Below are 25,752 nucleotides of genomic sequence, written 5' to 3' on the forward strand. Positions count from 1 at the left end.
CTATCTGTCTGTCTGTCTATCCATCAATCCATCCATCCATCCATCATCCATCCATCCGTCCGTCTGTCTATCCATCATCTATCTATCTATATATCCATCATCTATCTATCTATCTATCTATCTATCTATCTATCTATCTATCTATCTATCTATCTATCTATCTATCTGTCTGTCTGTCTGTCTGTCTGTCTGTCTATCCATCATCCATCCATCTATCTATCTATCTATCTATCTATCTATCTATCTATCTATCTATCTATCTATCTATCTATCCCTATATCCATCCAGCCATCCATCCATCCATCAATCAGTCTTTCTTTCCATCTGTCCATCAATCCATATATCTGTCAACCAATCAGTCCATCCACCCATCCATCCATTATTGTCCATCTATCCTATCTATCATTCATCCACTCATCCATATTATTCATTCATCCACTCATCCATTTGTCCACCCATCCGTCTTTACATCTATTCACTTGTTATTCATTCTTTATTCTATTCATCCATTCCATCCATCATCCGTCTGTCCGTCCATCCATCCATCCATCCATCCGTCTGTCCATCCATCATCCGTCCGTCCATCCATCCATCCATCATCCATCCGTCCGTCCATCCATCCATCCATCCATCATCCATCCGTCCGTCCGTCCGTCCGTCCGTCCGTCCGTCCGTTCATCATCCATCCATCCATCCATCCATCCATCATCCATCCATCCATCCATCCATCCATCCGTCCATCCATCATCCATCCATCCATCCGTCCGTCCATCCATCATCCATCCAGCCATCATCCATCCATCCATCCATCCATCCATCATCCATCCATCCGTCTGTCCGTCCATCCATCCATCCATCCATCCATCCATCCGTCTGTCCACCAATCATCCGTCCGTCCATCCATCCATCCATCCATCATCCATCCGTCCGTCCATCCATCCATCCATCCATCCATCCATCATCCATCCATCCGTCCGTCCGTCCGTCCGTTCATCATCCATCCATCCATCCATCCATCATCCATCCATCCGTCTGTCCGTCCATCCATCATCCATCCATCCGTCTGTCTATCCGTCCGTCCGTCCGTCCATCATCCATCCATCCATCCATCCATCCATCCATCCATCTATCTATCTATCTATCTATCTATCCATCTATCCATCTAATCGTTCTTGTTTATTTCACATTCAATTAAAGCATAAAGCTTTGCCACTTTAGCTCATAACACACACAATGTAAAATGGAAGCCTCATTCAGTTTCATCTTTATAGAGGGGATGACAGGGTCAAAGGTCACATTTGGGCTAACTATCAGTCCAAACAAAGCGTGAAACTGAGAGAAAATGCAAATAGCGTAGGAAACAAAAATGGCAGGATATTTTAAATCAATTGATTTATTTGGGAAATTTAGTCATTTTCCACCTCTGACTGCATCATTTTAAACATTCTGCCTTTGACAGTATTTCAGAGAGAGTGTATATGCTCATGGTCCCACAGATGGTGGGTGTGTTGAGTAGGTGTTTGTTTGAGTGGGTGTGTCTGTGTGGTGGGAGTTCACAGTGTGCCAAAGAAAGAACACACAAACACATTCATGAAAACACACCCAATCGCGCCACACCTCTCACCCAGCATCACCGCCATGCGACCAATCCCTCTTCACCTCACAGTGGACATCATAAAAATACAACCAATCTGCTGTCACCTCTGGGTATGCCCCATGGGCAGTCTCCTCCACACCTTCAAAGTAAACCAACATCAAGGCCTCACTCTTTTCCACAAACACATCATGTTTATTTGACCATATCAGAGCAATTCCATTGCTTTGAAAATCACAGCGTAGTGGAGTATATTTTGAATACATGTGTTACAGCTACGGATACTTTCTGAGTACATAATCAAAGGTGACAAAGAGACCTAAAGCCAAGATTGATTTTCTTTTACATACACACACACACACACAGGTTTGTTTTTATGGTTTATGGGGACTCTCCATAGGCGTAATGGTTTTTATACTGTATAAACCGTATATTCTATTGCCCTACACCAACCCTACCCCTAAACCTACCCCTCACAGGAAACTTTCTGCATTTTTAGATTTTCAAAAAAAACTCATTCTGAATTATTTATAAGCCTTTTGAATTACGGGGAAACTGAAAATGTCCTCATAAATTACCTTCTCGTTGTAATACCTATGTCATAACCATGTTATTATACAAATTTGTGTCCTCATAAACCACACACACACACACACACACACACCAATATACTCTTTACAAACCTACTTAAGATGGAATTTACTTAAGCTAGCATAAACAGACTGAACTAAATTCAAGGGTCAAACGCCTAAAGATAAAAAAGGGATTCATTTCACCTAAGACTTGTAATGCTGACTACAACCCGAAGAGAACGCTGTTGTCAAAATATTCAATTTAGTATAGCCTACGATTTTTAAACAGTAGGCTATTCACTTTGTCTACCTAGAGACTATAGGGAAGACTTGGACTAGTTGTCTCTTTTTACTCCAGTGAACATTTCCCAGGGTAGGTATGAAATTAGGTAGAAAAATTTAAGTCTTGAGGAAATTGAAATGGAAGATTTTAGATTTAAATTTAAAATGTAAATGTTAAAAGCCTACATTAAGTTTACATGTTTCCATTATAAGTCACATGCAAGTTATGATAATGGAAACTTACAGTATGAAACACAAAACAGTCAGTAAAGCAGTAAAAGCTGAAAATCACCATGACCATTTATATTTATTTAAATGATAATGGTGATGATAATATGAACATGTTTTTGCGTGTTTGTGATGAAAGTTCTCTGCCTTGAGGAACTGACCTCTGACCTTCTGTGAGAGAGTCTATTTATTCCTCTGCAGCCCTGTTTTTTCTTACACACAGAAGCCAAAAGAAGAGGAATCTGCAAACACAATCTCTATTTGATGTAACACCTGTGTGTGGAAAACACATGTAATTGAACCACCTCTGAACTGACCCTTTTCTAAACCCAGCCTGGAAAATCTTTCTGACCAATACTACCTTGACAAATGCTGTCTGACAAACATTGGAACATTGGATCTTGTCAAATGTGTGTGTATATGTGTGTGTGTGTGTGTGTTTCCACACAATGAAAGTCATTCAGGTCCAATGTTGTTTGGACTCCAGCATTTTTAAAAACATTGTGTCATGCAGGTTTGGAATGAAGGTAAATGATAACTTAATTCTCATTTTTTGGGTAAGCTATCCATTTAATTATCCATTTTTTGTACGTGCAGCTCATAAAGTTTCCCTCTGACAAATAACAACTAGTCATATTATCTGCAGCAATATCAACGTAGGCCTATGTGGGAATTATCTGGATGATTCCAAGAATCATCACGGCAAACTATGTCAGTGTCATCTCTTCATGTCTTTTCTTCTGCTCATTTACTCACACTTTGCTCTATATGATTATGCTGGATGTCATACATTAATCTCAGCATCAAACATCACACAGTCCATGCAATAACCGTTTGATCAAAAACAATGCACACAAAACTGGGAAACACTTTCTTTTATATAATAAGCTCTAATCTGATGGTCTTCAGGGAGTACAAGCTTAATGGCCTTTTTTATCAGTCTGTCTGGAAACAAAGTTGAGTTTAACAAGGCTGTTGAAGATGAAATCATCGTTTGTGAAGATTAAAGTTTGCACGGTTAGTGACATCAAATCTATATCCAGTTTGGTTTGAGACTGTAATAAAAATACAGTAAAAAAACTGTAATAATGTGAACTATTACAATCTAAAATAACTGTTTTCTATTGTAACAACATCCTTGCTGAATTAAGTATTAATTTCTATAAAAAGTATTAATTCCTTTCAAAAAGAAAAGAAATAAAATATTGCTGGCCTCTAACATTTGAATGGTAGTGTATATATGCATAAATCTATATGCATTTTGTCTATAACAGACGACAACTTACTACATATAGTGACAACATGAAGTAAACTGAAGTAAAAAAGTGTAACAACTCACCTATGTCTTTATACATTATAAATATATAATTTAATACATTTTCAAAAAAAATAGGATTATATCAGAAAATGCAGAAAATATTAGGCCTATATATTAGGACAAATATTTGAATATTTTATATCAGTTTCTACCAAACAGTTACTGCAGTTACTATAAACCATAAAGAATGAAATGGGATCTCTCTCAAAGAGCTTTCAGATTCTTCCTGATATTTTGTTTATTTCATTTTTATGGTAGTAGTCAATAAAACCCTCAACTTCCTGGACGTTCAACAAAAGTTGTTGTTGATGAACAAAGACAGACGGCAGTCAGGTGTGCACTATTCAGCGCAAAAGACAAATAGCCACTGTTAAAATCCGAATTGTTATTTTTGGACGAGCAGAGAACAAGGACCCTCACCTTAATCACGTGACGGTGAAGGAGCACGGAGGTGGGCGTGTCCTCGCGAGACTTACTGGCGCTCACCTGTGTCTCTGTGAACAATCCGAGTGGTCGAGCAGTGCGCAGAATAAGCTGGACGAATTCATGGCTTCACCTCTGAAAGCGGGATTCCACAGACTGGAGATCCAGAAAACTACATGGGATGTTCCTGACCGATACACCTCACTCAAGCCCGTTGGCTCTGGAGCCTATGGGACAGTGTGGTAAGGGGGCTGTTATGCTGAATTATTATATGTAGAAAGAGAATTACATATGCAAACCGTGGTTTATACTGTACATGTAAGGGGGATTTCTATATGGTATATGGCAAATATATATGTTAAGGACGAGCAGAGAACAAGGACCCTCACCTTAATCACGTGACGGTGAAGGAGCGTGGAGGTGGGCGTGTCCTCGCGAGACTTACTGGCGCTCACCTGTGTCTCTGTGAACAATCCGAGTGGTCGAGCAGTGCGCAGAATAAGCTGGACGAATTCATGGCTTCACCTCTGAAAGCGGGATTCCACAGACTGGAGATCCAGAAAACTACATGGGATGTTCCTGACCGATACACCTCACTCAAGCCCGTTGGCTCTGGAGCCTATGGGACAGTGTGGTAAGGGGGCTGTTATGCTGAATTATTATATGTAGAAAGAGAATTACATATGCAAACCGTGGTTTATACTGTACATGTAAGGGGGATTTCTATATGGTATATGGCAAATATATATGTTAAGTGGGACTGAAAGGGTTTATATATGTTAAGGAGGTTTATAGGCTATGATTAGGGGATATATGCTAGATTATGGAACTCGTTTGTAAAAGAACCCTAATTATTTCTGACTATTCATGTTGAAAACTGTGGTATAGACGTATTCATTCTATGTATTAAATTCGCTTAATGTATTATTATTAGTATTATTATTTGACTTAAAATCCAGTGCTATGACTGTGAATTTAACGGTAAAAGACTGTAAAAATGCTACAGTAAAAACCTGTTAAATGGTTAACGGTAAATTCCCCTACTATATACGGTGAAAAACTGTATTGGACATTACATGTATTAGACATTAATTGTACGGTAGTATACCGTTTTTGGAAGTGAAAAATACCGTATAATTCACAGTGAATAACCGTAAATTGACATTCCCAGAATTCGCTGCGTTACATTTCAAATGTGATGTTTTTTTGTTGAAATAACTATGTTTCTTCTTAGTTTTTTCTTATCAGTTTTGTATATTAGGGTTGTGTGTTACACCTAATGTTGTTAAATGAATGTTTATTGCATTATTTCAGTATAGTGTGTTACCATGATGGTGTTAAGTGTTTGTGTGAATGACACTGTGCACCTTCTATATATGTTATTATATAAAAGCTGCTTGTGATGGGCTTTGGTTCATCATGTGACTTTCTCATCACCACCTGCATTTGGTGGTTATCAGTGTATTACAAAGGTACAAAACAGATTTCAGTACTTCAATAGGTTGATATATTAACATTATATCAAATTAAATTACGGTATTTAACTGTAAATGTAAGTTAAAACCGTAAAACCTAAAACGTTGCTACCGTGTTTTTTTACGGTAAAATTCCGGTAACCACAGCTGCCGTTTTTTTACCGTAAATTTTACGGATTTTTTTTTACAGTGTACTTATGTTTATTATGCACATGTAATACAAGTAGCATAGTTGATATGCAATATGCGTCTATGACATAGATCTGAGACTGAGGGAGCCTTGGGTGAAATTAACAGAGATGTGAACTCACATACCTGAGGGGCAGGTTTCAGCACGTTTGCTGATAACACAGAAATCCCCCCCAAAATACTGACATTGTCTCAATCAATAGCTTTCTTCTGCCATGAGCAAAGTCTTTTCGACAGTTGATAATGAATGACAGTTGATATACGAATAAAATGAAAAGGGTTTTGTATTGTTGGTTGTATGGTTATGTATTATTTTCATTTAATATTTTACCCTTTGTATGTAAGGCACATTCTTTAAATACCACATATGTTTTGGTATTGGATTTATATTATGATGTTTTTATTTTTACTACAGGTCAAATCTGACCCATATTTGAACAAGTCATGGCACCAGAACAAATCATGGCCTTGATCTTTTCAGCATGTTATGCTATATCATTTTGTATTTTTTTTGTAAATCTAAAAATAAAATTTGACTCAAAATATAAGACATTTTCTAAGATTGAAAGATTCAGTTCACACATACTGTCTTCTATAATGGGGTACAGTAAAGCTACATGCTGTTCTGTATAAAAGTCCTCTTGGATGTAATTTTCTCCTAAAACGCTACATTGCAACTAAAACCTGAACACATGCTTTACTGCAGCTAATTGTTTTGAATGCAGTAAGTGGGGCACAGTGGATTTACAAATGTGCAGAATGGTACACTCTAAAAAATGCTGGGTTAAATACAACCCAGTGCTGGGTAAAATAGGGACAAAACCAGCAATTGGGCTGTTTTGACCCAGCGGTTGGGTTAAATGTTTAACCCAACCTTCAGGGTAGTAACCCAACCGCTGGGTCAAAACAACCCAATTGTTGGGTTTGTCCCTATTTTACCCAGCACTGGGTTGTATTTAACCCAGCATTTTTTAGAATGTACTATATTGTTTTTATTATTATTTCAATATGCATGATCTAAAATGCACATCATCTAAAAGGAACATTATACATAATTTCTCATCAATTATGTGATAATACCAAGGAAAAATGAAATGAACCAGAAAAAGGGAAGTTTAACTCTTAGTTCTGTAACATTTCTTTATATCAAAATTGTGACTCCAGTATAATAATGATGATGAATGAATATAATGAATATAGATTTTATTTTTTTAGCAATAGTGGGACTTGCATGCCATCTCTCTAAGTTATCTGTGAAACTAATTTTGTGTTAAATGAACGTGTGATGAGGTTTCTAATGGGGGTTAATGATAACTTGTGTGCAGTTCTGCAACTGACCAGAAGACAAAGGAAAAGGTGGCCATTAAAAAGCTATACAGACCATTCCAGTCTCTGATCCATGCTAAACGCGCCTACAGAGAACTCCGGCTACTCCGTCACATCCAGCACGACAATGTAAGTCTCAAATTCACAAGAGGAACGCAATACACCTAGACCAGACTTTTCATCAAATATTGTAGGTTTCTGTATTATTTACATTGTCTTACATTTTCTTACTGTCTTCTTGACAGCCTTTTAATTTATGAACTATCATTTAGACCAGAGCTTTATGTATGTATGTTGTTTTAATAGCATCATAATCCTTCTGTCATTTGAAAGAGAATGAAAAGATTTCATGCTACTATTGTTGTGAAAGCCCCCCTTTATCTTCTCAAACCGGTTTCTGTGTTTAGTAAATTATATGCCTGACCTCACACTGCTGCTTGTTTAAAATAGACTTTTGGTTGAGTAGCAAGAATAATTAATGCTATATTTTATCCTCTTTTCAAATCCCAGACCAGTTAAGTCACTGGCATTTCAAATTCATAATTATTTTTTTAACAGCATTAAGTTTTCCAGGGCAAAGTTTGCTTTAATGATTTTTAAGCAACAGCAAATAAACAGCCGCAAGCAGCAATTATGGGATTAATCACAAAAGTGCAATATATTTGATAGGTCTGAACAGATTTTTGTAGTCAAGACACCTCTTGGTGGCTAGTTTTTGAAAAATACAATCAGTTAGAAAAAATATTCATTTTAAATACAATTACGTTAGTAAAACTGGGTCTGAAGATGATTTGAAGGTTCGACAACCATTACAGGAGGAGTAGCTAAATAACAATACACGAATCCATTCAAATGTGTGAACAAGCATTTGATAGACATTGAAAAATGGTTAATCATTTTATTCTGCAAGTCCTTATGGAGCCCCTAAGTGGACATAGCAATGGAAAACATATCAGATGGTAGGGAAAAAAATATTTCAATACTTTTGCATTCGCTAACAAAAGTTTGCATTCTCCCAAGAAATGTTGTGTTCGCTTGCAAAAGCATTGAAATATAGTCATTTCTCCCATCTCATATTTCCATCACCAGTTTTGTGTTTTGTGAGCGAACACGACTTTTGCATTCTCTCCTGGAGTTTCTTGGGGGAATACAAACGTTTTGTGTACCAAGACCAAAGTTTTGTGGGCAAAAGTTTGGGAGCTAAGTTTCTCAGGGGAACAAAAATGTCCCCTTAGGTGCTCCATAAGCCACAGACATACATGAGCAAAGAATTATGACTTTAGGGTAAGATATTCCAAAGTTATACATTTGCGCTTTGGCCAGTGGATTGTCGCCTAATCAGACTGCTAGTACTACTATGATAGTTCTATGGACTACCATTTACTTCCTAAAATGCGAGAAAGATATTAAAAACTGACAAACACTATATGTGCCATTCTTCCATTATTGCCTTAAACTTAATAACTTGTCATGCTGAATTATTGTGAAATGAATCATAACAAATCTTTGCAATGCAGAGACCAACCCTGAATGCAAATATATGCTTCTTTCTGTAGGTGATCTGCCTCCTTAATGTCTTCACCCCTGATTCCACGCTGGAGAAATTTGAGACTTTGTGAGTGTCAAGATGAACAAAATGCATTCCTGTGCAAAAATTGTACGCTTGTCATGACAGGCTGAAGCATGCGGTGCATGCATGCATATGTGTGGATGTATTTATGTGTGATTGAGACTATGTGCTCTATGCAGAATTTTTTAAAAATCAGAATAGAAAAACAACACTGAAAAATACAAAGGTCAACAATATTGAAACGCTTACATTTTCTAATGTTTTTTGCCCAGCTATATGGTGATGCCGTTTGTTGCTCAGGATCTAGGGCACATAATGAAGAGGAAACAGTTAACCAGCAAAGTCATCTCATACCTGTTCTATCAGATACTGCGAGGACTCAAGGTCTGCCTTCATTCTGTTCATTGAAACTTTGCACTGTACTTACGTTCTGTATGTTTTCGATAGATGTCATACACCAAGTTCCTTAAACACCATTATTGATGATATTGAATTTTGATTGATATTGCATCTAAATAGTAACTGATACTTTTTTCCATAGTATATCCATTCTGCTGGGATCATTCATCGGGTATGTAGAACAAATCTTATTTATATACTAGTGTTCAAATACTTGGGGTCAGTAAGATTTTTTTTTTTTTTATGATTATGAAAGAATTCTCTTATGCTCAAAAAATACAGACTGATTAGGCGACAAACCACTGGCCAAAGCGCAAATGTATAACTTTAGAATATCTTACCCTAAAGTCATAAAATCAAAAATACAGAAAAACAGTAATATTGTTAAATATTATTAGAATTTTTTTCTATCTGAAAATATTTTAAAATGTAATTTATTCCTGAGCTGCAAAGCTAAATTGTCAGCATCATTGCTCCAGCCTTCAGTGTCGCACGATCCTTCAGAAATCACTCGCTTATTTGCTGCCCTAGAAACATTTCAGATTATTATCATATTATCAATGCTGAAAACAGTTGTGCTACTTAATAGTTTTTGTGGAAACTGTGATAATGGTTCCCTGGGATTCTTTAATGAATAGAAAGTTCAAAAGAACAGCATTTAGACTGCATAAAGACTGATGTCTTTACTGTCACTTTTGATCAATTTAAAAGCATGATTAAATGCAAATGTTAATCATGAGATTACTACAAATAGAGGCTATGATGTGTCTTTTTTAATAAATGTTAGTTTCATGTATTTACAAACCCGATTCCAAAAAAGTTGGGACACTACAAATTGTGAATAAAAACAGAATGCAATGATGTGGAAGTTTTAAATTTCAATATTTTACTCAGAATACAACAGATGACATCAAAGGTTTAAACTGAGAAAATGTATCATTTTAAGGGAAAAATAAGTTGATTTTAAATGTCATGGCATCAACACATCTCAAAAAAGTTGGGACAAGGCCATGTTTACCACTGTGTGGCATCCCCTCTTCTTTTTATAACAGTCTGCAAACGTCTGGGGACTGAGGAGACAAGTTGCTCAAGTTTAGGAATAGGAATGTTGTCCCATTCTTGTCTAATACAGGCTTCTAGTTGCTCAACTGTCTTAGGTCTTCTTTATCGCATCTTCCTCTTTATGATGCGCCAAATGTTTTCTATGGGTGAAAGATCTGGACTGCAGGCTGGCCATTTCAGTACCCAGATCCTTCTTCTACGCAGCCATGATGTTGTAATTGATGCAGTATGTGGTCTGGCATTGTCATGTTGGAAAATGCAAGGTCTTCCCTAAAAGAGACGACGTCTGGATGGGAGCAAATGTTGTTCTAGAACTTGGATATACATTTCAGCATTGATGGTGCCTTTCCAGATGTGTAAGCTGCCCATGCCACACGCACTCATGCAACCCCATACCATCAGAGATGCAGGCTTCTGAACTGAGCGCTGATAACAACTTGGGTTGTCCTTGTCCTCTTTAGTCCGGATGACATGGCGTCCCAGTTTTCCAAAAAGAACTTCAAATTTTGATTCGTCTGACCACAGAACAGTTTTCCACTTTTCCATTTTCCATTTTAAATGAGCCTTGGCCCAGAGAAAACGCCTGCGCTTCTGGATCATGTTTAGATATGGCTTCTTTGCTTCTTTTTAGAGTTTTAGCCGGCAACGGCGAATGGCACGGTGGATTGTGTTCACCGACAATGTTTTCTGGAAGTATTCCTGAGCCCATGTTGTGATTTCCATTACAGTAGCATTCCTGTATGTGATGCAGTGCCGTCTAAGGGCCCGAAGATCACGGGCATCCAGTATGGTTTTCCGGCCTTGACCCTTACGCACAGAGATTGTTCCAGATTCTCTGAATCTTTGGATGATATTATGCACTGTAGATGATGATAACTTCAAACTCTTTGCAATTTTTCTCTGAGAAACTCCTTTCTGATATTGCTCCACTATTTTTCGCCGCAGCATTGGGGGAATTGGTGATCCTCTGCCCATCTTGACTTCTGAGAGACACTGCCACTCTGAGAGGCTCTTTTTATACCCAATCATGTTGCCAATTGACCTAATAAGTTGCAAATTGGTCCTCCAGCTGTTCCTTATATGTACATTTAACTTTTCCGGCCTCTTATTGCTACCTGTCCCAACTTTTTTGGAATGTGTAGCTCTCATGAAATCCAAAATGAGCCAATATTTGGCATGACATTTCAAAATGTCTCACTTTCAACATTTGATATGTTATCTATATTCTATTGTGAATAAAATATAAGTTTATGAGATTTGTAAATTATTCCATTCCTTTTTTACTCACAATTTGTACAGTGTCCCAACATTTTTGGAATTGGGTTTGTACTGTGTGGCATCCCCTCTTCTTTTTATAACAGTCTGCAAACGTCTGGGGACTGAGGAGACAAGTTGCTCAAGTTTAGGAATAGGAATGTTGTCCCATTCTTGTCTAATACAGGCTTCTAGTTGCTCAACTGTCTTAGGTCTTCTTTGTCGCATCTTCCTCTTTATGATGTGCCAAATGTTTTCTATGGGTGAAAGATCTGGACTGCAGGCTGGCCATTTCAGTACCCGGATCCTTCTACGCAGCCATGATGTTGTAATTGATGCAGTATGTGGTCTGGCATTGTCATGTTGGAAAATGCAAGGTCTTCCCTGAAAGAGACGACGTCTGGATGGGAGCATATGTTGTTCTAGAACTTGGATATACCTTTCAGCATTGATGGTGCCTTTCCAGATGTGTAAGCTGCCCATGCCACATGCACTCATGCAACCCCATACCATCAGAGATGCAGGCTTCTGAACTGAGCGCTGATAACAACTTGGGTTGTCCTTGTCCTCTTTAGTCCGGATGACATGGCGTCCCAGTTTTCCAAAAAGAACTTCAAATTTTGATTCGTCTGACCACAGAACAGTTTTCCACTTTGCCACAGTCCATTTTAAATGAGCCTTGGCCCAGAGAAAACGCCTGCGCTTCTGGATCATGTTTAGATATGTCTTCTTTTTTGACCTATAGAGTTTTAGCCGGCAACGGCGAATGGCACGGTGGATTGGGTTCACCGACAATGTTTTCTGGAAGTATTCCTGAGCCCATGTTGTGGTTTCCATTACAGTAGCATTCCTGTATGTGATGCAGTGCCGTCTAAGGGCCCGAAGATCACGGGCATCCAGTATGGTTTTCCGGCCTTGACCCTTACGCACAGAGATTGTTCCAGATTCTCTGAATCTTTGGATGATATTATGCACTGTAGATGATGATAACTTCAAACTCTTTGCAATTTTTCTCTGAGAAACTCCTTTCTGATATTGCTCCACTATTTTTAGCTGCAGCATTGGGGGAATTGGTGATCCTCTGCCCATCTTGACTTCTGAGAGACACTGCCACTCTGAGAGGCTCTTTTTATACTCAATCATGTTGCCAATTGACCTAATAAGTTGCAAATTGGTCTTCCAGCTGTTCCTTATATGTACATTTAATTTTTCCGGCCTCTTATTGCTACCTGTCCCAACTTTTTTGGAATGTGTAGCTCTCATGAAATCCAAAATGAGCCAATATTTGGCATGACATTTCAAAATGTCTCACTTTCAACATTTGATATGTTATCTATATTCTATTGTGAATAAAATATAAGTTTATGAGATTTGTAAATTATTCCATTCCTTTTTTACTTACAATTTGTACAGTGTCCCAACTTTTTTGGAATTGGGTTTGTACTTCACAATATGGCCAAATTCTGATTAATAGGCCTATTGGAATATTCCTGTGCATGTAAACACAGTCGCTGATATGATGAAATTAAGGTAATCACTGATGTCTTGTTTCAGGATCTTAAGCCTAGTAACCTTGCAGTGGATGAAAACTGTGAATTAAAGGTAACATAACAAAGTTAAATATAATGTTGATAAAATGAATGACCAGCAGAATAATTTTTACAATATTGCAAATAATATAACGGACAAATGTTCATTTGTTTCACTCCTGAAACCTTTCGACACTTTTTGTCCATTTTTTGTTTTGTTTTGTTTAACTACTATGTGGCCTATACTATGTGCTTTCTTACACTCTTTGTTAGATCCTGGACTTTGGACTGGCGAGACACGCTGAAACTGAGATGACGGGCTATGTGGTGACACGCTGGTACAGAGCCCCTGAAGTCATTTTCAACTGGATGCATTATACTCAAACAGGTGACCTTTGACCCAACACGTTGTGTACAAGGTGATTTAAAAAGTAAGAGGTTGACTATTTTTTTTATTTTGTGTCTTCTGTGGATGGGTCATATTCTGTTCTGCTCTTCTGTTGTATCTTGGACCATACCACTAGTGTTTTGTCACTCAGTTCTGTTCTTCTGTTCTTCTGTTCTCAGTTGATGTTTGGTCTGCTGGCTGCATCCTGGCTGAGATGATAACAGGAGAGGTGCTTTTCCCAGGCACTGACAGTATCCTTTCTCTCACCTCACTTTTTAAAAATATCTGTTGACCAAAGGAGTGCCTATTCTTTAACGCCATGTTAAGGTATTGACCAGCTGAAGAAGATCCTCAACTTGACAGGCACACCAAACTCAATGCTTGTTCAGAAAATGCAAAGCAAAGATGTAGGCAAATACCATCAGACCAACTCTTACTGTCTGTTTTAGGAACGTGTGAATCTTTTTATGAGTCTATTTTTCGTTATTGTATTGATGGGTTTGCAGGCACAATCATATGTTCGCACACTTCCAGTCCAAAAGAAAAAGGCCTTCAAAGAGGTCTTTTCCGGTATGGATCCTAATGGTATGTCCACAACTCCTAAATCGACTTCAATTTCATAAATATTTAAAAAAACTAATAGCACTCAGTAAGTATTATCTAACAGGTTAACAAGAATAGTTCACCCCACAAAATTTAAAATTTGCTGAAAATGGACTCACCCTAGGCCATCAAAGATGTGGATGATTCTGTTTCTTCATCAGAACAGATTTGGAGAAATGTAGCATTCCATCACTTGTACACCAATGGATCCTCTGCAGTGAATGGGTGCCGTCAGAATGAGAGTCCAAACAGCTGATAAAAACATCACAATAATCCACAAGTAATCCTCACGACTCCAGTCCATCAATTAACATCTTGTGAAGCGAAAGGCTGCATGTTTTTAATAAGCAAATCCATTATTAAGACATTTTTAACTTCAAATCATTGCTTTAGGCTAAAATATGAGTCTTCTACCATTGCTTTCTCCAGTAAAAAAGAAGAAATATGCACAGATTAAGCACCATTTACAAGCAAAACCATTCCAGTCCATTTGAAATGACTTGATGGATTTGTTTCTTACAAACACAGAGCTTTTCACTTCACAAGACATTAACTGATGGACTGGAGTCGTGTGGATTACTTGTGGATTATTGCAATGTTTTTTTTTTAAAGATATATTTTTGCCATTTTTGTCTTTATTTGATAGGACAGTGTAGAATTTGACAGGAGGCAAGTGGGAGAGATGAGGGGCAGAGCAGAATTGGGAAATGTCCGCAAGCTGGGACTCAAACTCGGGACACCCAAAGTGCAAATGCATCATATGTCAGCGTGCTACCCTCGAGGCTATCGCCGCCATTGTGATGTTTTTATCAGCCTTTCGGACTCTTATTCTGATGGCACTCATTTGCTGCCGAGGTCCAGAGAGTGGGTACATTTTCAGCAAATTTTCATTTTTGGGTGAACTGTTCCTTTAATTGTCTTGTCACAAATGCATTTGTGTGATATTGCATTGGTTTTGAATGAGGAAATGTCACCCTCTAGTGGCAGACTAGTACATTAACTACTATATTACTATGATAGCTGTTATTATTATTATTGCTTGACAAAGCTTTAAGCATTTAATACTATTCTAAACTCTCAAACAAGGCTTTGTAAAGCCAATAATAGCGTTTGTCTTGACAGGGTTTCCCATCTGATGCATTTTGTTTTTTTTTACTGTAATTTAGCTTTGATTCAATGTGTGTTCCATCAACAGCCATCGACCTGTTGGAAGGCATGCTGGTTTTAGACCCGGAGGTCAGACTTACGGCAAAAAACGGTCTTTCGCATCCATATCTTTCTGAGTTCCATGACCCTGAAAACGAGCCTGTGTCTCCTGCATATGATGATTCCTTTGAGAGTCTGGATCTGGCTGTCAGCGAATGGAAGAGTGAGAGCATATGCATACACACATATACAGCTCTATCTTATTTAACATCTGACGCTCTGGCATTCTGTTTAATCTGCTCGGAAACATTTCTAAATTCTAATGTTGATCTTGACATAATTTATATTTTTAACGCTATTCTGCCTTTTCATGTCTCACAGGTCTTATCCACATGGAGATCATGACATTTGACCCAGACAACCCCAGAGTGACTGCAACATAATACCTCATATTCACATCAGGAGAACAGCACTCCAAAGAATTACAACACTGATGAACTATTGTTTGCTTTTTTTGTCAAATGCCTTTGGCAAGACATCTTTAAAACCTGTTGTTTTCAAGAACAGTTCAATAGATATCATCCTTTTTTGTTATCAATGTTAACTAAATAGATATTGACTATGTCTAAGTGTGTAAACCAACTTTTAAAGAATTTTTAAGAACTCAAGTATTTTAAGATAATGAAGTGAGGAAAGATAAAAGTGTAAAAAATAAATGATTTTTTTTGTGGATGCCTTTGTTCTTAATTAATATTATATTGTACTATATTATATTATAGTGATGTTTAATATGAACTATTATTTATTGTATTTTATAACAAACAATCAGATGTACAGTAACAATTAGATGTACAGTAAAATGTTAATTTACCATTAGGGGGCAGTATTTGGTAGGTAAAGTTAGTACTTTAAAGTTACCTCAAATCTCCATTCAAACATGCCAGTCTGCTTTGAAGAGTCCTGCCTGCACCGGTAAAGGAATTTTAGATCTGCTGGATGACAGTGCAGCAAAAAGCACATTTGACCTGCTCGCAAGGTCTTCACTCTGATAAATCAATCAGCTGCTTTCGACTGAGGTTTGTATCTCTCACAGGACAATTGCTATCAGGTCCATCCACTTAAACAACAACAGAATTGTCCTTTAAAGAGTATGAGTAATACTAACTGACCTGCCAGCTAAATCCTCATTGAATGGAGGCTTAGTTTGCCTGTTGCAACCTGATATTTTGGCACTGCCTGGTCAGGTGTGGTTTTTAGGTCCTATGGGAATGCGTTTAAATAGTGGTTGGGAAGTATTTATCTGTTTAGCCAACAAATGTTTAATGTGTAGTGTACTTTTAACAGCGGTATTTAACTCTCTGAAGAGTTGGTACTTTTGTTGTCCTCATGTTTTCTGAGTGTTGCACCTGTTGCCCTTTCTAGTCTTGAGGTGAACGTCACAATAAGAGTGTCTTTTTCCTTACCAGCTTCACTTACTAACAGTGTAGTCAATATTCAGAACAGTGGTGGATCAATATGAGTGTTTCATTTTTCAGATTTAAACCCTTTTACATTTGTTTTCCACAGTCTCAAATAGTTGGTTACATGGATCTAGAAGGTGAGATATTAGATAAATGTCCTTGTTTCCCACTGTAATATTATTTTATGCTTATTCTTAATTATTTGTATTAATAATTACTGGCCTTACAGGTTTGTTAATTACAAAAACCAAAGTACTTAAAAGAATACCTTGGTATTACCATGGTACATTTGTTGAATGTGTTGGTACTTTTTGTTGTGATCCATGTTGTATGGATGCTAGCTAATTTGTCTTCCATATGGATATTATGTTTGCTAGTGTGAATTCAAAATATGGGTCAAAATTATCAGGATGAGATGGCAAAAAACGGCACATTAAAAGAATGACATTTTTAAAAAGAAAACCTTATACTAAGTAGTTTGGCATGATCTTCTATTATTATTTCTTAGAAGAAAAAAAAATTATTTTCACAAATTAAAGTAATTCTCATGTGTTGTGACTAACCAAAAATGTAATGACATTTATGAATGAAATCGCAACATTCAAAAAAAGTAACCATACAATTTTTAAATCCTTTTGAAAGTAATGATAAAGATGTGTACACTCACATATATTTAAGGTGTAAGTCAAATATGTTATTACTTTTTACACTACATTTTTAGGGTCATTAAATGTAAACTTTTCTTGAAATTGGTCTAAAAGTTTTTCTAAACCATAAAGAACTTTACCCCCCCCCCCCCCCCCCTCCTTTTTTTTTTTTTTTTGTTATTGACCCAAATATCTCTAAATGTAAACTTTTCTTGAAATTGGTCTAAAAGTTTTTCTAAACCATAAAGAACTTTACCCCCCCCCCCTTTCTTTATTGTGGACACTCTTGCATGTTATTGACCCAAATATCTCTATAGCAGTGATAATTAAATTAAACAGTTTTTGTTGCATTTCTAAATTGCTATGCTGTGTAAAAAAAAAAGAAAGGTTGAAGAAATAACAACTGAAGACAAATGATTTTATGTAACCCTGATTTATTGGTGTTTCCATGTGGTACATGGCTCGATGAATACAACAATTTTGACATAAGAATAGCTCATCAGCCCATCATCCAAAATCAGGAAAAGGAAAGAGTAAAACTTGGGTAATAACTGAGATTTGCCTCACAGTTACCCCTCTTTAAGGGCAGTACAGTCTCAAATGAGTAGATTTTGTTGCACTATGAGTATGCAGCAGAAACATTGACAATGCTGGTTGTAGTGATGCAGAATTCTGAGTCAGCTGAAAAATAATTCATTTTGTGTGTTTAATACTTGCATGTCATGACATAGAGCAACAAAAGCTATTCACCCTGAAGAAGTACTTGAGCTCCATGCTTTGTCTGTCTCATTAGCTCCTTTCTCATTGTGCATCCCCTTAAGGACAATTTGTACTCTGGATGAGGAGCGATGCCAAGAGGAAAAAACTAAAATCAAAGACAACACAGTGAGCGTGAAAAGCCGTTCTGATATAACACTTTGACATGAAAGTCTCTTTGGGTCACTGTGGTTCTTGGGGGTTAAACACATCAAAAAGTTATGAAGCATTGAAGTGTGTGAAAAAGATAGGAGTTGCCCAGGTGGTAGATGATATTCAGGAGTGGGGAACTGGGTGGATATGATTGCTTTAAAAGCGACGCTTCTGGCTCTGCACCACAGAGCGGGACATTGACATTTGGCTGCTGCCGCCGCCGCCACCACCAATGGACATCCCTGAGCCACCACCATATCCATAGCCGCTGCCACTGCTGAAGCCACTACCACCACCGAATCCGGCGCCACCACCATATCCAGAACCACTACCATATCCAGCACCACCACCGAATCCAAAGCTGCCGCCGCCGCCGCCGCCACCACCACCTGTGAACCAACAAACAAAGACATTAGTTTTACTGAACACCAATGCAGTTTTTAACAGCAAATTATATGCTTTTTGTCTACGGTCATGATAGGAAAAGATAATACGCTTACTGCTGCTTGACTCCTGGATGTGGATGGTTGCAGAGCCACCACCAGAACCAATCCTGCCAAAGTTAAAAGAAAATAAATTAAATCATAAATCAATATAAAAGACACATTACAGAAAATTAAATTAACAGAAAAATATACTTTCAAAATAGCAAAGAGACTGACCTGCTCTCCTCGCCTTCCAGAAGTTTCCTGTAGGTGGCGATCTCAATGTCCAAGGCCAGTTTGACATTCATGAGCTCCTGGTACTCACGCACCTGGCGCGCCATATCCTGCTTTGCTCTTTGCAGGGCCTCTTCCAGGTCCTTAATGCGGAGCTTGGCATCCTTCACTGCCAGTTCTCCACGCTCCTCAGCCTCAGCGATCTGAGCTTCTAGGTTGGCACGCTGAGCAGAAGACATTACTACTTCAGTTTTCAGCAACACTTTTACATTATTCCTGTCCTTAGGAACTCCTTTTGATCACGTAATTTCCAACATAACATGCACATTTTCATCATTGAAAATACAACTTTTTCTTTGAAAGTACATTTAGTACACAGTAAGGATTTGGTTGGTTGTAAATGTAATTCAGGTTTAAACTTCATCCAAAAGCATCCAAAGACTAACAAAATTCTTACTTGTCCCTTGACAGCTTCGATTTCATTCTGAAGTCTGCTGATCATGCGGTTGAGCTCAGCAATCTCCTGCTTGGTGTTGCGAAGGTCATCTCCATATTTGCCGGCAGATGACTGCATCTCCTCGAACTAGGTGGTGAAAAAGAGAGTCATTGTGATTAGAGTCTGTCAGTTGATTGCTTCAAAATAATGTTGGTTTGATGCTTGAATGTCTTTTCTCACCTTCTGTTTGTACCACGACTCAGCCTCAGCACGGCTGCGGTTGGCGATGTCCTCATACTGTGCACGGACCTCAGCAACAATGGAATCCATGTCCAGGCTGCGACTGTTGTCCATTTCCACAATGACTGATGTGTCTTTGATCTGTCCCTGGAGATCACGCAGCTCCTAAAATTGCAAGATGAATGTTCGAGATAAACCTAACATTGAAAACTAGCATCTCAGTGGTAATATAGTTTCATCAAACTCTTACCTCCTCAAAGATGGCCCTGAGGAAGTTAATTTCATCTTGAAGAGAATCAAGCTTGGCCTCAAGCTCAACCTTGTTCATGTAGGCGGCATCAACATCCTATGAAGACATGAACGGAGCTCAATATAGTATGTGGCCTTTACAGATGTACAATGAAAAGAAATGTAAACTATAACTAGAGAATCAAGACAGCAGCCAAGTGTCTTACCTTCTTGAGCAGGACAAATTCATTTTCCACTGAGGCACGCTTGTTGATTTCATCCTCATATCTGCAAAGATAAGTTTTCTGCTTTAGTATATTGTGCTAATTATACCATGCACACAAAGTGTAATCCATAGACTATAAACCTGCTCTTGCACAGCTACTTACTTGTTCTTGAAGTCCTCTACCAAGTTCTGCATGTTCTTCAGCTCTCCTTCTAGCTTCATCTTCTCATTACCAAGTCCGTCAAGCTGTCTGCGCAGGTTGGCGATGTAGGCCTCGAACATGGCATCGATGTTGGAGCGGGTGGTGGTCTGGTCCTGCAGTAAACTCCATTTTGTCTCAAGTACTTTGTTCTGCTGTTCCAGGAAACGCACCTGTATTGGAGATAAACCAGTAAACAATTTTAATAAATGGCTTTATTAGGAAAGGAGAACATCAAGGATCTTTGATCTGCCATTACTCATGCCACAAGATATGTCCTTTACAGTAATTATGAAGCATGCCTCTTATTGCATATCAGGACTTGCGGTGACACACCTTTGGCACCTTTAGAGGAATTTAGTAGCATTAGTGCCATGCCATGTTGGCCAGCACAGCTTGTATATTCTTTTCGTGGAGTAACTGTCCTCTTAATATGCACACTCCCCTTTGGAGATAATGAAATGCTAACCTCAAGTGACACCACAACATGTTCAGACTCTCCATGCTCCAACTTATGCTCCCAAAACTATGTTTCCCTCCTGGCATAAAGGGCGAGGCTCCTAGGAGACCTGTGCCAAGTGGCAGGCCTTAACAGAGATAATATGGCACGCCTTACCCTCAGGTGCTAACTGTTCCCACCCTCCAGCAGATTTATGCCATGCAATTAAATTCCTGCAAAATCTCACAATGACTTTGAATTTGCAGGATTCACATAAAAAGAACAAAGCATCAATGACATCAGTAGAGTTATGTGAGCTACATGATTGCTGATCATATCTCTTGCCAGAATCATACAAATGGGCGTAGCACCTAGGTAAGGGGGTGAAATTTACAAGGTGTGGTCACATCGTGAATTCCCCAAAGGTGTCAGAGAATCAAAACAGGAAACTTGTTTTATTTAGGTTAAATTAAAATTAGTGTTAGGACTTACATAAAGTTACCCCTATGAGAATTGGTGCCATTTTTATGACAGGTATTGCATTGAGTAAGAGTTAAAGATGATGCTCATCTGTTGCACACACACATACACACACATATCTGCATTGCTGCCATAGGGATAGATGGCAAACTTGATCCATGCCCTTATTTGGATTGGCCTAGTCATTGGATCTCACCTGGCTTGGGTTTCCAAACTCACCCTCACTGTCTAAGAACAATTGCATACAAGAAGAAGAAAAAAAAAAAAAACTCAAGCCTGTGCTAAAATATAGACTTTGACTGCTTGACTGAGATGTAGTGATAATAATGCAAACTGTGGCATATGCTATGCCGGCCTGTCTCCTATGGGTTTACCGTTATATGGAATTTGACACTAGGAGGATTTCCTGGCTGTTAAATATTTAATGAGAAGAACCCAGCTCATATGAAGGCCCTTCAAATGTGTGCATGAAAACCCAACATTCAGATGAAAAGTCAAAATGTTGGAGGTGCAAAATGAGATTGTTGTGTTGTACAACTGTGTATGCTTGAAAAGAGAAGACTAACCTTGTCAATGAAGGAAGCGAAGCGGTTGTTGAGGTTCTTAATCTGCTCTTTCTCCTGGGTGCGGACAACTTGGATGTTGGGGTCGATTTCTAGGTTCAGTGGGGCTAGGAGGCTCTGGTTAACTGTGACAGCTGTGATGGGTGCCATACCACCTGGGAACCCTCCACCTAGACCGAATCCTGCACCACCACCGAATCCTGAACCACCGCCGAATCCTGAACCACCACCGAATCCTGAACCACCACCGAATCCTGAACCACCGCCGAATCCTGCACCACCGCCGTAACCTCCTCCGAGACCTCCTCCATAGCCGCCGCCACCGCCGCCAATGCTGTAGCCGAAACTTGCTCCAGATCCTCCGCCAAAGCCACCGCCGCCGCCACCGCCACCGCCAGAGCGACGGAATGACACAGAGCTCATCCTGCTGCCAATGGGTGCTGCACTGGCAGACATGCTAGAGAAGGACTTCCTTATGCCTCCACCCATGCCGCCGCTCATGCTTCCACCGCTGGTACTGTAGGTAGTGGTTTTGAACGAAGTCATGGCTGCTGTTGTCTATGAAGGGGTGAGGATCAGACAGAGAAAGAACAGGATGAGACAGAGAAATCCAGAGCAGGAGAGCTCACTAAGAGGAAAGTTAAATCCCTCTGAGTGCCTTCTTCAATGAGTGCAGCAGCTTTTATACCTTATGCTACGGGAGGGGCTCACCTGACCACTCCCCTTTCAGCCTCAGGCTCTTGTCCTGCCTTTCGCCCCTGTCCAAGTGATATACACACCCATCTTGCTGGGCTGGTATGGGAGCACTTTCAGCAGAGAAGGCCTGGCCACACCCTGACTTTTATGCATACACACTCACGTAAAGTGGAGAAATTAGGAGAGGAACAGGGAGTAGAAAAACAAGGTCAAACTACCTTTTTGCAAGTACTACAAAACCTTTATATTTTACTAGTGCTCTGTAATCCAAAGCACTTTAGTTAAATAACCAGATGGCATTCTATAAACTTAACGCATGGAAAACTATACAACTCCATGCATATTTCATGATTTTGGGAGGTTCAGGGCTCTCTGTTTGCTTTAAGCACCATGCAGGAGTATTAAATAGGGGAATATTTGATGAAGGGCTTAAATGTTGAAGCTTGGCGCTCGTCCTGGAAGCCATTGTGACCTTCAGGCTCCTCTTTCCATTCAAACAATCAAGCTTCTGTTCTCTCACCTCAATGGCTCTGTCACGGACACTACTTCACCACTCCGTTTTGTGGTTCCCAGAGGGCTGATGCAGTTGCATGCAAAGTAGATTTTTATATTACCTCATATTAAAACACATAGCAGAAACTTTTTTGGGTATGTCGACAGCTTTGTTTGCATTAGCATGCTAGACTTTAACTTTAGTTTGGATAGTTACAAGTGAGTATCAGAACTCAGAACAGTGCATGGCGGCTGCAAGAGCAGTGTGGTTATTTTTTAAGCTGTCCTTAGGTGGCATTATTTAGCAACACGTGCTGCTTTTGTTAGCATGTCAGTATCACCCCTATCATGTTCAAGTGTCAGCGTGGATCTGAAGACTTGTGGAGTGGACAGGTCTGAAAGATTAATTTAGAAAACTTGTAAGTATTCATCAGATAAAGTGAAGTGTACAGCAGGTTTATTGACATGAGCTAGCTCATTAACAGGGACTTCTATAAACATAGCCACTTGTCACTGAGAGGAAAAGCAAGCATATTTGTCTGTAGAAATTCAGGATGAGTCACTTTATTAACAAATATAGTTTACGTGGTATTTAGTCCCCAGTGCATTTTTCTTAAAATGGTACAGCCTATTGTTAATCCATTGATCTGAACAGTGATACTGTGAAGTCCCCCAGCATTTTCTTTGAATGCATACAATGCAATCTGTCAGGAGATAGAAGTTACACAATGTGGGAGATTGGATTGTGAGATCAAAGATGTCTTGAAGCATCCCCTATAGAAATCATTATTTTTTACGTGATTAGAGATAAACGCATGAATTTAACATTTTCTGCAGATGTGCGTTTAGCTTGGCCATGTGTGAAATTTGTGTATTCATATGTACTTGGTTGTTGTGACTTTGTTGTTATATATTTTATAATTACTCTCATAACAACCAATCAATTAATTTAAGATGAAAGAGTAGGGCATTTAGGGTGCAACCGTTGGTATAACATATATTTTCATTGGGACATATGAGAACATTGGTTTAATAATCAAAACAGTTTTGTTTATTCAATTGAGTTATTTGAACGACTAAACTGCCTTTTAGAGACAACCAAAAAAAAAAGTAATATACAATAATATGTACATATACATACTGTCATAATAAAGTAATATATACTGTATATATAACAGGTCTTACAATAAATCATACTGACAGTATACATAATGGCTGAAATATCTAATGTGGAGCCAATTTTTTGTGATCAATGAATATTGTAAGTATACAGTGATGCCAATGACTTTATTACTGAAATATAAAAGTATAGAGGGTCAACCCCAATCTATGGTTGAGAAGTAAAAACAGTATTACAGTCCCCTTTTTATCTATTTTTATTATATGTATCATTTGATGTGCTATATATATGTTTATATTAATTATGAATGCTAATTTTCTCAATTTAGATGACCTTTTTCACAGTTAATCTTTAAAAACACTAATAACACTTAAATGTAATCCCAAATATTTTGAGAATTTTTCATACTGAACATTATAATTTTGTGATGACAATTCATATGATAGCATTTTGTCTGTTTGATTTTTTTATTTATTTAGACAAAATAGTATTGATTTTTACTTTACTGGCCTGTAAAGCACACTTTAACATGGCAAAACACGATTTAAGATGTGCAGCAACAACAATGTCTTGGACAGTTACATTTTAGGACTAACTGGTATTACCCCGTATTACTGTAGTACAGCCTAACATATCATTTGGGTAAAAATAAAAAAAACTAATATTATAAAACTGACTCTAAATTAGTTTTAGAGGCACATTTGAAGCATGTCCCACTCTTTATTTTCTCATTGCACCATGTTTTTTACAATAACAAACCGCAGTCTTTCCTACAAATAACCAAGAAAATGGTACATCAAACTAGGTTGCTGTAACTTCACATAGTGCATCATACCCTACTGAATGGCGTTTCAGCTTCCAATTTATCCCCATCCTTGTTCTCCCAATTGCAACAAAGGATTCATGGTTGGTGATAATGGATGACACCTGGTGTTAATCAGCATTGCCTGCTGCAGGAAAGCGAAGGGGTGAACAAAACCAGCAAAAGAGTTTCTATTGATTGAATTGAAAGTTGACATTTTCAGTTGGCGGTGAGCATATTTGGCAGCGTCTATCTTAGTGAGGCCTCAATGAAGTTGGCCCAGACTTTAAGCCACAACTATTTTTTTGTCCACCGTCTCCGTCTCTCTGATGTCTGTGGAGACATTCCTGCAATGTGCATAGCTTTATACAATTTAAGATATTTCTCTAAAGACTATTCTCTAATGTATAGCTACTTTCTTATGCCATGGCTTGTGCCTTTTTGTTTTTACCCAAAATCTAACTGGTATAATATTTTACAGTCCAGCATGAATCATGAAGAACTATAGAAATGGTACAATGTGGCCTCCGTTTAATCCAGGCTTTGTGTGGCATCACCAAACAGTGCAACAAAGAAAAGTGAATCGTTGGTCGGTTAGTCATACTGTGTTTGGGATTGTCTGAACATGTAAGCTGTGATTTTGTTCTACACATTAGGTGGGGCCCAAAATTGCCAATAACGCAATGCTTGAAATTTGTCCAGATCCTGATTCGTTTATTCACTGGAGTGACTTTTTACGGTCTTGTACAGTGGGTTGTAAGTTCCAACCGTTTCATACTTTTACTTGATTGACTGTTG

At 38.4% G+C, this 25,752-nt stretch overlaps 2 protein-coding genes across 5 annotated transcripts; one reads left to right on the forward strand and one right to left on the reverse strand.

Annotated features, from left to right (window-relative positions):
* The first annotated feature begins 4,452 nt into the window (after positions 1-4,452).
* LOC107559857 (mitogen-activated protein kinase 14A-like) lies at positions 4,453-16,051 on the forward strand. 2 transcript variants are annotated; one of them, XM_016243868.1, is made up of 12 exons: positions 4,453-4,659; positions 7,407-7,536; positions 8,964-9,022; positions 9,250-9,361; positions 9,519-9,548; positions 13,247-13,294; positions 13,495-13,609; positions 13,789-13,860; positions 13,937-14,016; positions 14,116-14,194; positions 15,408-15,581; positions 15,740-16,051. In XM_016243868.1, exons 1-12 carry the CDS (start codon positions 4,541-4,543, stop codon positions 15,799-15,801), a joined length of 1,080 nt encoding a protein of 359 aa, XP_016099354.1. In that variant the 5' UTR covers positions 4,453-4,540; the 3' UTR covers positions 15,802-16,051. The 2 variants fall into 2 exon arrangements, with proteins under 2 accessions (XP_016099354.1, XP_016099353.1); XM_016243867.1 differs by lacking the exon at positions 4,453-4,659 and adding an exon at positions 4,836-5,051.
* A 1,831-nt stretch (positions 16,052-17,882) lies between these two features.
* On the reverse strand, positions 17,883-22,516 carry LOC107559866 (intermediate filament protein ON3-like). 3 transcript variants are annotated; one of them, XM_016243886.1, is made up of 10 exons: positions 22,108-22,516; positions 21,848-22,071; positions 20,327-20,535; positions 20,165-20,225; positions 19,960-20,055; positions 19,710-19,874; positions 19,491-19,616; positions 19,037-19,257; positions 18,875-18,927; positions 17,883-18,763 (listed from the first exon to the last, which is right to left on the reverse strand). In XM_016243886.1, the coding sequence occupies exons 1-10, from the start codon at positions 22,388-22,390 to the stop codon at positions 18,531-18,533; spliced, it is 1,671 nt and encodes a 556-aa protein (XP_016099372.1). In that variant the 5' UTR covers positions 22,391-22,516; the 3' UTR covers positions 17,883-18,530. The 3 variants fall into 3 exon arrangements, with proteins under 3 accessions (XP_016099372.1, XP_016099371.1, XP_016099370.1); XM_016243885.1 differs by having other exon boundaries at positions 17,883-18,757; positions 21,848-22,516; XM_016243884.1 differs by having other exon boundaries at positions 21,848-22,516.
* Positions 22,517-25,752: the final 3,236 nt, after the last annotated feature.

The sequence above is a fragment of the Sinocyclocheilus grahami genome, unplaced genomic scaffold (assembly GCF_001515645.1).
Source record: "Sinocyclocheilus grahami isolate Dianchi unplaced genomic scaffold, SAMN03320097.WGS_v1.1 scaffold703.1, whole genome shotgun sequence".
Lineage (NCBI taxonomy): Eukaryota > Metazoa > Chordata > Actinopteri > Cypriniformes > Cyprinidae > Sinocyclocheilus > Sinocyclocheilus grahami.

Coding starts and splice junctions, on each gene's coding strand:
- LOC107559857 (XM_016243868.1), top strand. CDS start 4,541: ATGGCTTCACCTCTGAAAGCGGGATTCCACAGACTGGAGATCCAGAAA. Junction 7,537..8,963: donor GTCACATCCAGCACGACAAT/GTAAGTCTCAAA, acceptor TTCTTTCTGTAG/GTGATCTGCCTCCTTAATGT. Junction 9,023..9,249: donor CTGGAGAAATTTGAGACTTT/GTGAGTGTCAAG, acceptor TTTTTTGCCCAG/CTATATGGTGATGCCGTTTG.
- LOC107559866 (XM_016243884.1), bottom strand. CDS start 22,390: ATGACTTCGTTCAAAACCACTACCTACAGTACCAGCGGTGGAAGCATG. Junction 20,056..20,164: donor AATTTGTCCTGCTCAAGAAG/GTAAGACACTTG, acceptor ATGTCTTCATAG/GATGTTGATGCCGCCTACAT. Junction 18,928..19,036: donor CTGGAAGGCGAGGAGAGCAG/GTCAGTCTCTTT, acceptor TAACTTTGGCAG/GATTGGTTCTGGTGGTGGCT.